Genomic DNA, 17,074 nt, shown 5'->3' with positions numbered 1-17,074 from the left:
AATTCAACATTGGCATTAGATTCTGCTTTCAATGAGATCAATCATGATATAACTCTACTAACTGTCATTCATTATCTATCTGTTGATATTGACTTTTTAATTCAGAAATATATCATGTAATTTTTAACAAATAATACTTTCATTTGAAACAAAAGTTGATTCGATCAGTCCATATTATCACATAGTAGACACAATATTTTTTTTAACTTACATTTGTGATGTCCTGAGGTATAGAAAATATTACTACTGCCCCGATATTGATAACCTATCTAATATCTTCAAGTCTGTTATTGAATGTTCATATATTTTCTCTTTGCTTATTGGAAAATGAAACTAGATATTTTTGAATACATTCATGAATTTTTGAATCGGTTCATGACCCAAGGTTTTTCAATTTGATTTTGTGATCATCGTTCGGCTGGATACCCTCTATTCTCCCAACAATTCTGTTAGAACCTATTATAGTTCGGATTACTGAACATAATTCTGTGTTTACAGTTGGTTTGCGTTCTCCTATCCAGCTATACTGTTGATAAAAATACTACTAAATACTGCTAAATAAAAACATTTTTTCTAAAATTATGTAAATTTTTTGGCCATTTGAAATTTTTTCTGTTTTCATAACTCTAAAATATTGGTACTAATAATCGTTGACCCTAGGTATAAACAATGTTACGAGGAGTCTGGTAAGCTTCTTCTTGCTGACAGAGGAGAAAAAATAAAGGATGAACGAGTTCATGCTTTCCTGTTGATTCAAAATGAGTTATTGCGACTTTCAAATGCTACCTGGGAAAGAAAATATACTACGCTACTTGAAAACACAGATACTAAACGTTCATTTGAAGGCGAAAAGTTCAATTTCAACAGGCCTCTTTTTATGTATCCCAATCCTAACAAAAAATCTGCTGACCACCACATTTCGCTGACTCTTACAACTGAAAAACCTGTCATAATTGAGTCTTCAGTTTGTCACCAGTTAGTTGCAGAAAAATTTCCCTACATATGTATTGACGTTATGCAGCAGAAATTCTCTAGATACAACTACGTACAGCAAACTTTATTGAAAATATTACCAAGATTAGCAGCATTTGACAAAAAGGATTTTGTCGAGAAGCATTTACCTGGCGCCATGAATTATTTGTTCAATATTTTGAAGAGCAGAGAACGGGATCGAAACAAGGCATTTGTTACCATTGGTGAGTTCAAAAATGGCATTGCAAGCTGTAGAGTTTTTCACCCATATTTCATTTAAGGTTTGATGGCTATTGCTGTTGAGGAAGAAATGGATCCTTACGTAGAAAAAATTATGGAACTCTTAAAAGCCGCGCTCCCAAGAAGCGAAATGACATTGAAGAAGCGTTCAAATATAGATTCCTGTATTTTCAAGTGCATAACTTTTCTAGGTCTAGCCCTCGAAAATCACGATAAAATGGATATACCAAACATTCTTGAACAAATGCTAGCTACTGGGCTATCTCCTTCTTTAACAATTTGTCTGAGAGAATTAGCTAAAAAAGTACCTTCTCATAAAAACAAAATCAGTTTGGGCTTGTTGCAGATGTTATCTCAAATATTACTGAACCGACCTTTGGTCCATCCTGGTAATCCCAAGCAAATGCCTTCTAATTGGATGTCTATTAGTAGTTCTTCTGATTCCTATGAATCCCACATTATTGTATTAGCCTTACACACCTTAGGCACTTTCAATTTTGAGGGTCAGCGTTTATTACCATTCATTCAAAGATGTTCCAATCACTTTTTAGCCCATGAACAAATTGAAATAAGACTCGAGGCAGTCAAAACAACATGTAGGTTGCTCAGACATGCAATAAGAAGCAGTATCAAGAATCCTTCTGAAACGGTTACTAGGACTGTAGCGTCTGTACTTTATCGTCTTCTCAGTGTTTCATTGACAGACACCGATCCCACCATTCGAAGAGGTGTCCTTGTTTCACTAGATCCTACTTTCGACAATTACTTGGCCCAAGCAGAATCGTTGGGGGCACTTTTTATTGCACTGCAAGATGAAGTATTTGAGATTCGAGAGATTGCTCTTTTTACCATAGGCAGATTGAGTTGTAAGAACCCAGCGTACGTTATGCCAAGTCTCAGGAAAGTATTGGTTCAGTTATTGACTGAGCTAGAGTATTCTGGAATCGGTAGGAATAAAGAACAGGGGGCTAGGATGCTGGACCATCTTGTAGTTAGTGCGCCTAGATTGATCAGACCTTATATGGAACCTATTCTGAAGGCAAGTATTTTTTATAGATTGTAAACGAGTATATTGTTTGATTTAGATAAAATGTACTGCTTTCAAGATTTTTTAAAGTTGATATGATGTTATAAACTAAACAAAGTTTGATGTTATAAACTAAACAAAGTTTAATATTATTGCAAACGGTAGATTTTAATAGTTTAATTCCCATATTTGAATTTATTTTGTCTGTAACTACTCCTGTTGGTTGATTATCTATGCATATTGAGCATGCTGAGAAAAAGAATAGGAACTAAAATGTTTCAACTTTTTCAAAACAAAATATGTGTCTGAATATTCTTTCCAAAGAAAATCATAATTTTCTTTTTATTCACATTATGCGGAGTGTGGGAATCTTTACACACCAATATCCGAACGTTATCTCTTTTTTTTTCTTTATTTTATTTATCATAAGTCTCTTCGATATTGGATATGTAAAAAATATTCAATTTCTGTTATAAAAAATAGTAAGAGCCTTGAGGAGTCATCCTATAAATTGAAAGTTTTCTCAAACATGTAAATGAAAAATTGTATATTTTCAAAGAATTAAATACTCCCGGGAAACTGATAACACTAACTTAAATTAGTATAGACCTATCAAAAGCACGAGTTTCAACAAAAGACGGAATGTCAGAAGAAATACAAACGGAAATGTTGAGATAGGTAGACTCCCTTTCTACTACATTATTATTCAATATTGCTATAAAGGTCGGCAAAAATCAAATAGATTATTATTGGAACCTCGCCACAAATCGAGATATGAGGATGATATTCGCCAGAAACTTGAAAAGCATCTAAAAATACTAGTAAATATGAAGAAATAAGCAAGGAAATAGACCCGAAATCATCCAGGCTGAACAAAATGCTTGGTATGTACCAGGAAAGATAGAAATATTATATGTTGGCTATGCACATTGGAAAGTGCCTAGCAGTATTAATGGTTACTAGGAATCACAGAAGAGATGAAATGAGTGAGCATATCCTGCTAGGAATGAAACCTACCACAATTTTCATAGGAATAAAAAATCGGTATTAAAATGGACTTGAGAAGACTAAATTAGTAAAACTAAATGAAAGGACAAGACGATGGGTGATCTAAGAAAACCAAGAGTCAGAAACTGGAGTCTCACAACTAACATTAAAAAATGAGCTGAGTTCATGTAACAATTGGATCAGAACAGCCCCAAAGGGTGGCAACCAGTTCTCCGGGAGTACAAAAACTAATATGATGATGAAGAGGTAGTTTTTCATCAATAACAGGATATCTCTTATAATTTCCTCAAAGAAAGCAGTAGAAATCTACCAGTTGTAAACTATATTAAGATTCATGAGTTTTTTGCTCATAACACTGGCTGTGTCTGCTATCTACACTACATTTATTTTTCTTCCAAAGAAAAGAAGAAACATTTTTTTTTTCAAAAAAGCTCCAACAGAGAAATTAAATCATTGAATTTTCTCACTAGTCTGATGAATTTGTGTTGTATATCGATATGCTTTATTGTGAATATCTGGACTAATGAATTATATTCTCCCTGAATTGAAAATCCATCACATATGTTACATAGACCTCTTTCACAATATAATCATTTAGATTTTGTGTAACTGATTGCATCATAATATATTCTTTTTTCTGGGATCAACACTAGTAATAAATCAAAATGGTACTTTTTTCTAGTTCGTTAACATATACTACTTTTTAGGTTTTAGTTCCGAAACTGAAGGAACCTGAACCAAACCCTGGTGTAATATTATCTGTCTTATTAACTATTGGAGATTTAGCTGAAATTACCGGTGGTGATTCTGAACTTCAGCAATGGATGCATGAACTGATGCAGATTTTGCTGGAAATTTTAAGTGATGCTTCAGCACCAGATAAGCGTGCCGCTGCTTTATGTACCTTAGGACAGTTGGTAGGAGCAACGGGTCATGTAGTTAGACCCTACAATCAATATCCTGTCCTGCTGGATGTTTTGATCAATTTTCTGAAGACCGAACAGCAACCATCCATCAGAAGGGAAACTATAAGAGTTCTTGGTTTGTTAGGTGAGTTGAAATGATTCATAAACTGCCAGAATTTTTTTTAGTCAAAGCATGTCATTCTTCAATTGAAGGTAGGGAATAGGGTATTAAATTCTGTTTTTGTTCAAAATCTGTTTTTTCGTTAACCAGCTGTCGCACTCCTATGAGTGACAACCCTCAGAAGTCGAAACTTGTGCGAGCTAAGGACTAACGAGGTCTTATCTTTTAACGTGTGATTCCTAACACTGACAAAGCTTTGCTGAATCAGAAGTAAATAAGATCTAACATCAAATGAGTTTGATAAAATTAAGAAAGGAGAGAGCACTTCATGTGTTGATAACATAATAACTAGTGATAGTGCCAAAATAGTCCATGTTAACTTCTCATTTTTCACTATTCAATTTTTACCTTTCACTACTCATGTTCAAATGTTCAACATTACTGCTAACGCAGGTTCTCACAGACCTGTGAAGTGAAATATATAAATTAAAGCTTTTGTATATACACTATCTCAAAAACCAAATCCTTCACACAAAAAATAACCGAAGAATACATTCTAGACAATAAAATATAATTTCATAGAAATCAAATACTATCTGATCAATCAGATTACAGCAAGTTGACATGTGAAGTATCTACATATAAAATTTGCAGATTTTTGACAGTTCAATTCAGCCTTACTGTCCTTATAAGAATAATATCTATAACGGTTGTATTAACGTTTACTACCACCACCTTCTTTCGCAAACCCATCAAGTTAAATTTGTTAGTTGTGCTTGACATTCATTCAGTGAAAATAAACGGAAGTTCTTTTAACACGATTTTTCTAAAATTACCGTATTTTTTTCTGTGGGGTACATGAATATTCGTCAAGAGAAAAACAACATAATTGGCAAACGCTATGTTTTTCTTGCTACATCGTATGTAGTACAAAGTTTTTCAACATATGTTTCTTCCAAAGGGTTTCACAATTTATCTCAACAAATGATAGTATTCAAAAGGGTTGTGACTGCTCGACAGTTTCATCATGACAGATGTTACCATCTTGTTTTATCAAAAAATTCCTTCCCAAAATCTGTTTAGTCGTTATTAGGGGCATCATCACCTTATCAAAAAGATGCTTAGAATCTACATAACATTTATTGAAATATATGTATCATTTTTTAACTAATTCAAAATATTACCTTTGAAATATATGAAAATCAGATGTGCCATAAAAAAAATTACAAACAAAAACAAATTCAAACACTCAATCACTCATAAAGTATACAACTTCTTTTGGTGCAACTCATTAGAGTCAAAACAGAACTGTGGTTAGAGAGAAATATGGAACCCTATGTCGATACAGAACTCTATCGCTGAAATATACAAGAACTAAGATTATCTGGGTATATAAAACTGGGTATGAGTAGTGGAAAATTAATGGGCTTTTTGAATTGTTGTGACGCTATTGCCAAAAGTATTCAAAAAACACTTTGTTGTGAGATGTTCAACTAAACAGTTCTACAAAACAACAACACGTGTTTTGCCATACAATGGCTTCTTTACAGACACGCCCGAAGTGAAAATCTCACAATAGTGTTTTTTGAATACGATAGTTATGGATTTTCATCAAGTATCGGCCAATTCCGTCATATACTATTGCCAAATGTATATCATCAATATGATGAAGAATATTATTGGAGTTTTTTCCAAACACCAAACCGTTATTTCAACACCTCGACACGTGTTTCGATCACCAAGTGATCATCTTCAAAAGGAAGATTAAACTAATCATACTTACAAAGCTATCCTTATTTATACCATAGATACCTGTTCTAGGTACCTGCGTACCTGCGGATTTATGTGATGATTGTTAGACCAATGATCACTTATGGTGCAATTGCCTGGTGGTCGAAAGCTTTACAGAAAACGGCCCAGGCGAAGCTCTCTGGCTTAGAGAGACAGGCTTGTCTGGCTATCAGTGGTGTCAGCGGCCATGGAGATCCTTCTAGATCTACCGCCTCTCCACATTTTTCTGGAGAGAGAGGCTAGATGGACTGCATATAGACTTCTGCACATTGCCAATTGCACAAATCAATTGAATGCAGAGTATGACAGACTGTTGGTTGACACTGGAAGTCACAGCATTCTGGAAATGATCTCTGACTTTATGCCTCCAACTGTCAACTACGAACTGCCTCGGGAATAGTTCCCGAGTAGAGAGGACTGGATCCTCCGGGAGAATGAAATATTAAGAGCAGATAGTTGTTAGTTCACAGATGGATCAGAAACACCTTCCAGTTCTGGTGCAGGTGTTTTTAGTCGCAGACCCAGGACAGAGAAATCTACCTGCCTGGGAACTTATGCGACTGTATTTCCAGCGGAAATTTACGATATTGAATTGTGTGCGGAGAGATTGGATAAATCCAACCTCACACACAAGTCAATAAAAATATTCTCGGACAACCAAGCGGCGTTGGTAGCTCTTGGCTCCTACCGAGCAACGTCTAAATTGGTAGCAAATTACCAAGAACGACTCTTCGATAGGAAGACTTAACAGATTGTCTCTGGTCTGGATTCCTGGCCAACGAAGCTGCTGACTTCCTTGCAAAGGAGGGTGCTGCAAGCAGCTTCATCGGACCAGAACTTGTCATTGGCATCACTTTAGGCTTTGCCAAACAAACTTTGAACACCTGGTTGCCAAGAAGATTTATAGACTTCTGGCAGAATCTTCCAGGATTGGCTCACTCCAACGCTTTTATTCACCCTTCGAAGCTTGATACCAAACAGATGTTGGACTACAGTAGGGATGAACTACGATGTCTAAAAGGCCTTCTTACAGGTCACTGTCATTTGAATCATCATATGCAGAGACTTGGACTGTCGGAAGACAGTGTGTGTCGCCTCTGTTTGGAAAATGATGAAACAGAAGAGCATATACTTTTTGCCTGCTCCGCTGGGGACCGAATCACGTTCTTAGAGTTCGGCAGAGATGTACTCTTACCATCTGACCAGAAAGACCACTCACCGTACAAACTAATCGGCTTCGTTAAGAAGCTGGGTTTATTTGGCCGGTGTGAATAGGTGTGAGCCATAATAAACCCTTGCGTGTTGCGGTGGAGGTTCGAATAGACCCACTCACTTTAGACCTAGCCTAACCTAACCTGCGTCTTGAGTGTCTAAATTAATTTTACAATTTACCTTATCTACTTGTCTTTAATTGATTTTACAATGTGTCCTTTTGTAACAGTCCGGTAAATCTAATAATTGAAATTATAAGCTATATAAAATTAATTTCATATATTGCCTTATCTACTAGTCTTAAATAAATTTTACAATGTGTCCTTATGTAGAATCATGTCTGCTGGGCTCGACCATAAGGGCACATTGTAAAATTTATTTAAGACTGGTAGATAAGGCAATATGTGAAATTAATTTTATATAGCTTATAATATTTCAATTATTAGATTTACCTGACTATTACATAAGAACACATTGTAAAATTGATTTAAGACACTCAAGACGTAGGTACCTAGAACAGTTATCTGTGGTATAAATAAGAATAGCTTTGTTAGTATGATTAATTTGATCTTCCTCTTGAAGATGATCACTTGGTGATCGAAACACGTGTCAAAGTGTTGAAATAAAGGTTTGGTATTGGGAAAAAACTCCAGTAATATTCATTACTACACCAAAGATTCCAAACAGTGCTTCACAAGAATATGAAGGAGGTCTAAGTTAAATTTTTAGATTATTTTCTACAGCTAGCTCACATCATAAAGTAAAAATGAAAGAAGAATGATTTAATTTTCATATGATGTCATAATTTCGGAAATTTGATATATAAACCTTTTTTAGGTGCTTTGGATCCTTATAAGCACAAAATCCATCGAGGACAAGTTGATTATCAACCAGAATCTCCAACGTTGATAGCAATGTCCGATAAAGGGGCAGGAGAAGTTGAAGGTGAATTTGGATTGAATTCAAGTGAGATGTTGGTTAGCATGAGTTCTCATACGTTGGAAGAGTATTATTTGGCAATGGCTATAGCCACTCTCATGAAGATAGTAAGAGATCCTACTCTTTCTCAACATCACACTATGGTTGTGCAAGCTGTCACTTTTACTTTCAAGAGTTTGGGTATTAAATGTGTCTCATATATTCCTCAGGTAAGGTAACTATTTCACTTGGTAATATTTTGAAAAACGGTTGCTGATTTCAAACCAAATAAGGAAATTATAAATTATTAAGTAGAGTATTGTTAAAAATTGTTGAAGGTTATTCAAAAAAGCAAATCAACCACCAGGAGATGATTGAAGCTAATTACAATATCAAACAATCCATTTTAATTAGATCACTATCCATGCGGGTTTAACTAATCAAGTAAGCATCTCCGGAAGTGATATTGCAAAATTGGCCTTCTTTATGCGACGCTTTAGACTGAGCAACATATTTGATGAGGACAAAACAGAACTTTTTTATAATATGGCAACAGACAGAATGAGAAAATTGCCCTGGTGGCAAAATGCATCAAGAGAGACTAAGGATAACGGTTGCAGTAAATATCACGGGTTCCAGGAGGCTTTTAGTTGCCAGAAAATGTAAAAAACCAAAATGCTTTAAAAACATTCGCTCATATATGAATACAATAATAAGACATCTTACATTTTTGAAAAATGGTCTATTGGGAAGCTGAATAGAAAGCAAACAATAAATAAGTTCTATTTTTAGTTGATGACTGCCATGCTCATCCAGAAATTATTAATCTGAAGTGCATCAAACTGCTGTTTTTGCCACATCTGTTCTGCAATTCTTGGACCAAGGGATAGTTATTTGAAATCACATAACAGAAGACTGCAAGTGTTGAAATTGATACAAAACCTTTAGAGCAATGACCAGAAAGGCTTTACAGTTCTTGACGCCATCTTGATGAAATCAGAAGATTAATAAAGCTTTTTTCAAAAGACTGTGAACTGCTTTAGACATGCAGGTTTTAACTACCTCTTTTACCAACATGCTCAAATAATGTTGATGTTCAGTTGGCACAATTGTTTTTTATGGCCGATAATGCTTGGCTGACGGCTGATTTGTCTTCTTATGAAGTAAAGGCATTCATTGATGTCGATAACTTCATTGAAATTAGTGGACCAACCATGGAGGATCAAATTATATAAGAAGTTCAAGAGGACATTGACGACCAGGAAGAGACAAGAAGAATTTACAGTACCGATCCAGAATGGTAATTCTAATGCCATTAGTGTATTACGAAAAATTGATCTTTTGAATTGCCAGTTTCATGAAAAGGGAAATTATGATGATACACTGACTGAAATACTATGTGTACTACAAAATTTATAATTCGAGAGAAATGTTACAGACTGAAATTACTGAAGTTTCATTCATACATTAAATTTTATGTGCAATCAATATTGTGAATATCACTTTTATTCTTCATTTTTATTACTTCTATTAATATCCGTGTATGAAAATTTGTACATACATTAAATACTATGACTATCGGTTTTTATGTTCGAATATCAATGGTCTCTTGAATGTTGTAAAAGCCATAATAACCAATATATACTAGTATAAACTATACTGACTATTCATCTTTTGATGATAGAAACATTCGTAGTAAAATGTTGCAGTTTTGCAGTGTTTGTGTTGAATTCATTCTATGCCAGAGATCCACCTCTAACAATTAATGATAACTAAACACATCTAAAGGATTCGTGAAGTATGAACACGACCAATAGGAATGCAATAAGGAAATATTTTTTGATTGTTTTACTATCATTTAAATGCAATTTAATGTCATATGTTTGGCAGCTCCCGAGTTACTTGGAGCAGCTCCTTCTCTTAAGAGAAATACAGTAACTGTTTGTGGCTTGATTACATATCTCTACTGATCTCACTTTTTTAGGTCCTTCCTAGTTTGTTGAATGTTGTGAGAACATCAGATATAAGTTCAAGAGAATTCCTGTTCCAACAACTCGCACAGTTGGTAGCTATAGTAAAGCAGCACATCCGTAATTACTTGGATGATATTTGTGAATTGATCAAGGAATTCTGGGTACCAAATAGCATTATACAGAGTACAATCATCCTTCTTCTTGAACACATAGCCGTAGCCCTAGGTGCCGAATTCAAAGTGTATCTACCGAGATTGATTCCACAAATCCTCAGAGTACTGAATCATGATACCTCTAAGGATAAAATACATACCATGAAGCTCTTGGAAGCTATGTATAAGTTCGGAAATAACCTAGAAGATTATATGCATCTCATTCTCCCACCGATTGTTAGGTAAATGTAAGTCATTGAAATCACAAGCTTATGTATCTTCTTCTACTTCTAGGTTATTTGACGCTCCTGATTGTCCTCTTCCTGTTTCTAAGCGAGCTTTGGAAACGATTGACCAACTAGCTGAAATCCTTGATTTCTCTGATTACATATCTCGGATTGTTCATCCTTTGGTGAGGACAATAGATAACTCACCTGAACTACGTAATGCCGCAGTTGAATGTCTTTGTTCCCTGATCATGCAACTTGGCAGAAAATTTTGTGTATTTGTACCGATGGTTCAAAAAGTTTTCAATAAGCACAAAATACAACATAAGAATTGCGAAATCTTAATGTCGAAGATACAGACTGAGACCACTATGGCTGACGAAACTGATTTTGTCATACCGAGAAGAAAAAATAAGGAAGATCTTTCTGTTTCTAGTGATTCATCCATGAGCCAAAGACTCAAAGTATCTGTGGAAAATCTACAGCAGGCATGGATGCCTAATAGAAGAGTTTCAAAGGTAATTAATCTAAAATTAAAATCCATCAAAGTATAAGTCCAAAATCTGAAAAGAAGTACAGCAAGCAAGTTTTATTATTGATTGTTGAATATCGCCAATGACATTGCTGCTAAATCTTTTTATTGGTGAAATCAGTAGTTCGTTATGAGCTGATACTTAGAAATTAACTTAGTTTGCAGTAAATTTGAAAATAAGTGCAATTTCTTCGGTATCAGAACTAGAGAGTGACGTGATTCATCAGAAATCAAACTTTAAAATCACCCTAGTTTTTCTCTATGTATAAGTATTACTTTTTTAAGGAACTACTTGCTTTGTTCTCAAAAGGTTTTACTATCATATCTTTGCAAGCCATTGCAGAATAGCATCAGACTAATCTTCTGATGATTGAAAAAACTTTATAATTACCTACATATAAAAATTCAAATATTAACTATCTGTCTTCTGAAATACAATGAATTAGAATATGTCTTCGGCAAAAAAATACAAGTTCCTGACACCCTCTGATGACTATACCAGTTACCTATAAAAATTATTCAGTCATTGCAATATTTAAATACAATGAGGGCTTGCCGACAAAGGCTGCAGCAAGACACAGCGAGTTGTCAAATTGAGAGAACTTTGTTCTCCACTAGCTGTCTAGATCAAAAAGCCATTATATGATATCTGTGATATCCCAATATCATGGAGGTGCATAAAAACATAGTCTACCATCCACGGAGTCCGCCATATTGGATTGATGGTGACGTCATTTTATTTCCCTATTATTTTCAAACAACCCTTTCATTTCATACCCCTATCATGGAAGTGCACAAAAAGTAATTAGTCTGCCATATTGGGCTATCCGCCATATTAGGCGGCTAACCATATAGCATAGGATTTAGAGCGACATCATTTTATTTTTCGAATTCTTTTCAGCAAACTTTTTTTTCATTTGATTTTCAGGCATGCTTGAAGAACTCTACTTATTTATTAGTTTTTTAAATATGGATTTCCATCTAGTTCTATTCAAGAATCTTGTATAATTAGTGGTCTTCACTCAATTAATGAATAAAACTGCTCAAAATGAAATTAAAAATCTGATTAACGTTACTTCTTTGGATGATCTACACATCTTTGGAAATCATTTAATTTGAAATTACCTGCTTTCTTTCTTTTCTTTGGAAGATTCTCACATTTTTTGTATGAAGATATAGAAGCAGAAAGCCAGAATCTTTCGTTCCTAAATTAGTCTCTCATAAAAATATACCTCTTTCAATTTTTTAAAATTTTCTTTAACAAACCTCATCTGTTATTGGTGATGAGTTTCAATTGTATTTGTCAATATTTTATTTATATATTATTCTAATTTTGTGTTGTGTGTGTATAAATCATATTTCTTCCAACTGTTTTATGTTCATTTAGTACTTAAGTTATTTTTATTTTACCCTGATTCTTGTTGTTAACACGGACTTCAATATGTAAAAGCTATTTGCTAAATAAAGGATATAAACAGTATTCATAGAGCAAGATCTACTGGATATTATACTACTTTAGATGGTAATTTAATGAAATTTATACCTTGTGTTGTACAGTATGATCAGTATGAATGTTGAGAGAATTTATAACTTCATAAATGGTTTCAATGACAGTGTAATATGCATTTTTATAATTTAGGTGAAATTAAATTATGCATATTTACCAAGGTGTGCAGCTCCTCAAAAAGGTGCCTGTGAAATATAAATTTTTAATACATTATTCACAATACTATATATAATATCACTAGTTCGGACTTCCATTGTCTATTAGATAAAATGATTTGAAATCCCTGAAACAAGTAAAAAAGAATAATTAAAAAAAGAGAATAGTTGAAAATAACAATTATATTAAGCAACAATAAACCTGAAATGAAATGATAGTAAAATAACCTACAAGTAAAAATATAATAATTGAATAAATACAAATTAAAGGAATGCAAAAAGAAAATAATAAAAATAAAAAAGTGTAGAGATTCCAAGTCACGTTAGTTCACGACGTTTCGATTGTTGGTATCTACAATCGTCTTCGGGTGATGACTGTCATCACCCGAAGACGATTGTAGATACCAACAATCGAAACGTCGTGAACTAACGTGACTTGGAATCTCTACACTTTTTTATTTTTATTATTTTCTTTTTGCATTCCTTTAATTTGTATTTATTCAATTATTATATTTTTACTTGTAGGTTATTTTACTATCATTTCATTTCAGGTTTATTGTTGCTTAATATAATTGTTATTTTCAACTATTCTCTTTTTTTAATTATTCTTTTTTACTTGTTTCAGGGATTTCAAATCATTTTATCTAATAGACAATGGAAGTCCGAACTAGTGAAATTCATCACGAAACATTGTCAATCACCTTCAAACAAACACTATATATAATAATTGTGAAAAAACTTGAGTTTACTACTGCATTTCATAAACCTGCTCGAGACACTGCCTGTATAAGTTGAAAACGGAATATTTTCAGTAGAGAGAAAAAACATTTCGGCTTTCTACTTCTCCATCTTTATACAACAGTTGTGGAAAACTTCTGAAAAAACGATAGCAATTAAATTCAAAATAAACTCTTGTTACAAAGATGTGTAGATGATGCACTGCCTGTATTTGATTGATTATCATTTTGTATTTTCAGGATGACTGGTTGGAATGGTTGCGTTGCTTGAGTCTTGAATTACTAAAACAGTCTCCGATTCCTGCCTTAAGGTCTTGCCTTCCTCTAGCTCAGACATATTCTCAGTTACCGAGGGACCTGTTCAATGCAGCATTTGTCAGTTGTTGGACTGAGTTGAATGAAGATAAACAAAAGAGTCTCATCAATGGTCTTGAGTTAGCACTAGAAGTGCCAGATGTCCCAGAAATTACCCAAACCATTTTGAATTTGGCAGAGTTCATGGAACACTGCGATAAAGGTCCACTTCCCTTAGATCCTCACGTACTCGGCGAACATGCTATGAATTGCAGGTTTGAATCTAAATTTCACAAACTTTGAAGAAATATAGTACCATTTTGAATTTCAGAGCATATGCCAAGGCCCTTCATTACAAAGAAGAGGAATTTCAAAGAGGAGGCACATCAAATGATCATGTTGTGGAATCTTTGATCTCTATCAATAATAAACTACAACAAAAGGAAGCAGCTGAAGGTTTATTACAATATATGATGAGACAAGCTGGTAATGTGCAAGTCAAAGAACGTTGGTACGAAAAACTGCATAATTGGGACAAAGCTTTGGGCATGTATAAGGAAAGAATTGAAAATTCCTCTGAGTTCGACCAAGAAGCATGTCTAGGACAAATGAGGTAAGTTTGCATTCTCAACTTGGGTATTCATGATTTATAACTGATATAAATTATATGACTGACATAGTAAGCTATTTTTCATCACAAGCAAAAATGATCCATACTTCTCTCAACTCGTTCAATAGCGGTTTCATGAACAATCTGGAATCTTCTGTTGATAGAGTGACTTATTTTGAACTTGTTGAGTAACACGTTGTGATCGATTTTATATATATGATATTTATAACATGATTAATAGATTTGCAGTATCTACAAGTAACCATTAGAATACAAGGGTTGCCTTTTATGTTCTTACAAACAATTGATTTTGTACCTCTGACTTCACTTCTGATAATTCCGAATCAGCAGTTATAACAAAGATCAAAATGTTTTGAATAACCATGGTCAAAGTTCCTTCCAAGTTTTAACTTGTGAATACTTATTTCCAGTTGTTTATTTAATAGGCATGCTTCAAGCTCCTATTGAATTTGTCCATTGGTTTATGATGATGCAAGATAAGGTAAGGGTAAAGTGAGAAATTGTTTTTTTGACCTTTATTAAAAGTAAAGAAGATTTGACCTTTTTCATCTTTCTGAGAGCCGTCTAACTTGTCAGACTCTTCCAAGTCTTGCGAATATCCAAGTCTGCAGTTTCAAGGGCTTATTGCATTTTCTCCCCATCTTTTTCGTGACAATCATTCCAACAAGCTTGTTTTCTGTACTAGTCCATACAGGTCTCTTTCTGGACGCATGTCATATTCTTGACCTTAGTGACATAATGTTCATAGTTTTTGGTAATTTTGGAGTTGGTGGAACTACATGAACAAATGAAGCATTTATATCCTACAGAAGCTAAGTGTCAAACAAAAATGTGCCAACTATTTTTCTTTTAGGTGCTCTTTACAATCAACGATGGCTCCACCTCATTTCTATTGGAGCTAAGTGCCAGTCATCATTACTGAATATTTAATATTGTTGTTACATCAAGTTTACGGTTATTTAGTACACGGTGGACAATTTCTTATATTCAATAGCTTTTACAGAATCTCTCAAGGAGAAAGAAACATATAAAATGAATCAGTGTGGGACCAGAATAAGTATTCAAATAACACTTTACTGTGCGTTTTTCACTTGTTCACAAAACCACGACATGTGTTTCACTATACAACAGTGTGTTCAATATCCAAAATAAGTCGGCCCAGTCTGAACAAGTGGCCAACCGTTCCTAATTGGTACAAGGGTGATTTTCAGAAATTGTTACTGTACATCAAAGAAGAAAATGGGACATTATGTCAAAGAATCTGAATAAACCGATTATAATGCCCCTAAATGAACAATATATTAAAAAACCTTGTTTGCTTGACCTAAAAGTATTAACCTGCTAATGAAATTAACCTAGTTTATATTTGTTTTTAGAATTTACACCTACCATGAAAAAACTTCTTTTTCTGTTTACTACATAATGAATAGTTCAAATATTTCATTAAACCTTCATACTAACTGAAAGTTCATTTTGTTGCTTCCTGTGATTAGTATGCACTTTTTTTTGAGATTTGACTTACTATCAATAGCAATATGAAAATAAAACGTTACAAAAATTACATATAATTTATCACACTAGAATATGAAGAAAGTTTTTGCTAACTTCCGAAAAATTCGAAATTGGCACTTAGCTCCTTTGTATGTAGTGGTTTCAAATATTGTTAATCTTCATTATTTTTTGTTTTAACATTTTTCCATGGAGCGTTCATCGATCATTCAAAAAAGAAAAATAATTTGTGATAATATGGACGATGGGTGAATAAAATTTCCGGTTATGTTGATTTTACACTGGTTGGATATATCTGTCAAAAATCATAGTACAGCGCTTTTTGATAGCTTAGAGGTGAAATTTGAAAATTGCCAGCTTGTTATCTTACATTACTTTTCCTACCGATATTACTTTTCATTTCATCTAGAATACAAATATATTATCTTAATATTTTAACTTCATTACATTACCGTACCTCATTTCCTGTATCTTGTGCATTAAAATTGTTAAGTAGTATTATTATTTATATTTGAGTACCCAATCAAAGAGACAAAATACTGAGTTATTTTTCTCTTCTTATCATTCCCATTCACGATAATCGGGTGAAAATTTGTCTTTTATTATCATAGAATCAGCAGTAGCCTTAAAATTGACAATTCAGTTAGTTGTCAGTAAGTGATCGACAAAAATTGAACATTTCATTGTCTAATATGATACAAATTAATTTGAAATCCCTGAAAGAATCTGTCAAAAATTAAAAAGATTAGCTGAAAAATAACAATTATATTAAGCAAAAAAACTGAAATTATAATGAAATAAAATACAAACAACAACCAAAAAAATAAAAATGAGAAATTGAATTTTTTCATCGACCATTTTTTATATATAAAAAATTTAACTATCAACATGAGATGAAAATTTAAAAAAATCATCAACGAGAAATGAAAAATATAAATTAAAATATTTCAAACCAAGTTACTTAACGACGTTTCGACTGTGTGTATCCACAATCATCTTCAAACAAACAAAAATGGAATTACGAAGATTTTTCATTGGTGTTTGTGATTCAGAAAGATTCAACTCCACAAGGATTGCAGAAAAAAGTGTTTACAATTGTTAAAAAAAAACATTGATATCGAAAACAAGTTGTTTGAACGGTATATGACATACCATTGAATATC

At 33.5% G+C, this 17,074-nt stretch overlaps 1 protein-coding gene across 1 annotated transcript in view; it reads left to right on the top strand.

The window, feature by feature from the left end:
• The window catches only part of mTor (serine/threonine-protein kinase Tor), a 33,621-nt gene that overhangs the window by 5,845 nt on the left and 10,702 nt on the right, over nt 1-17,074 (top strand). Inside the window, exons 4-11 of the mRNA XM_023159237.2 lie at nt 661-1,196; nt 1,254-2,251; nt 3,955-4,297; nt 8,114-8,424; nt 10,179-10,561; nt 10,614-11,064; nt 13,718-14,046; nt 14,103-14,384. Of these exons, the coding sequence (XP_023015005.1) occupies nt 661-1,196; nt 1,254-2,251; nt 3,955-4,297; nt 8,114-8,424; nt 10,179-10,561; nt 10,614-11,064; nt 13,718-14,046; nt 14,103-14,384 (3,633 nt within the window). The remainder of the gene's footprint in view (nt 1-660; nt 1,197-1,253; nt 2,252-3,954; nt 4,298-8,113; nt 8,425-10,178; nt 10,562-10,613; nt 11,065-13,717; nt 14,047-14,102; nt 14,385-17,074) is intronic.

Source organism: Leptinotarsa decemlineata, unplaced genomic scaffold, assembly GCF_025532065.1.
Source record: "Leptinotarsa decemlineata unplaced genomic scaffold, Ldec_3_MD MMD2_tig00026282_RagTag_RagTag, whole genome shotgun sequence".
In the NCBI taxonomy this organism is placed as follows: Eukaryota; Metazoa; Arthropoda; class Insecta; order Coleoptera; family Chrysomelidae; genus Leptinotarsa; species Leptinotarsa decemlineata.
Note: the sequence above shows the minus strand (reverse complement) of the source record. Positions and strands in the feature narration are given on the sequence as shown.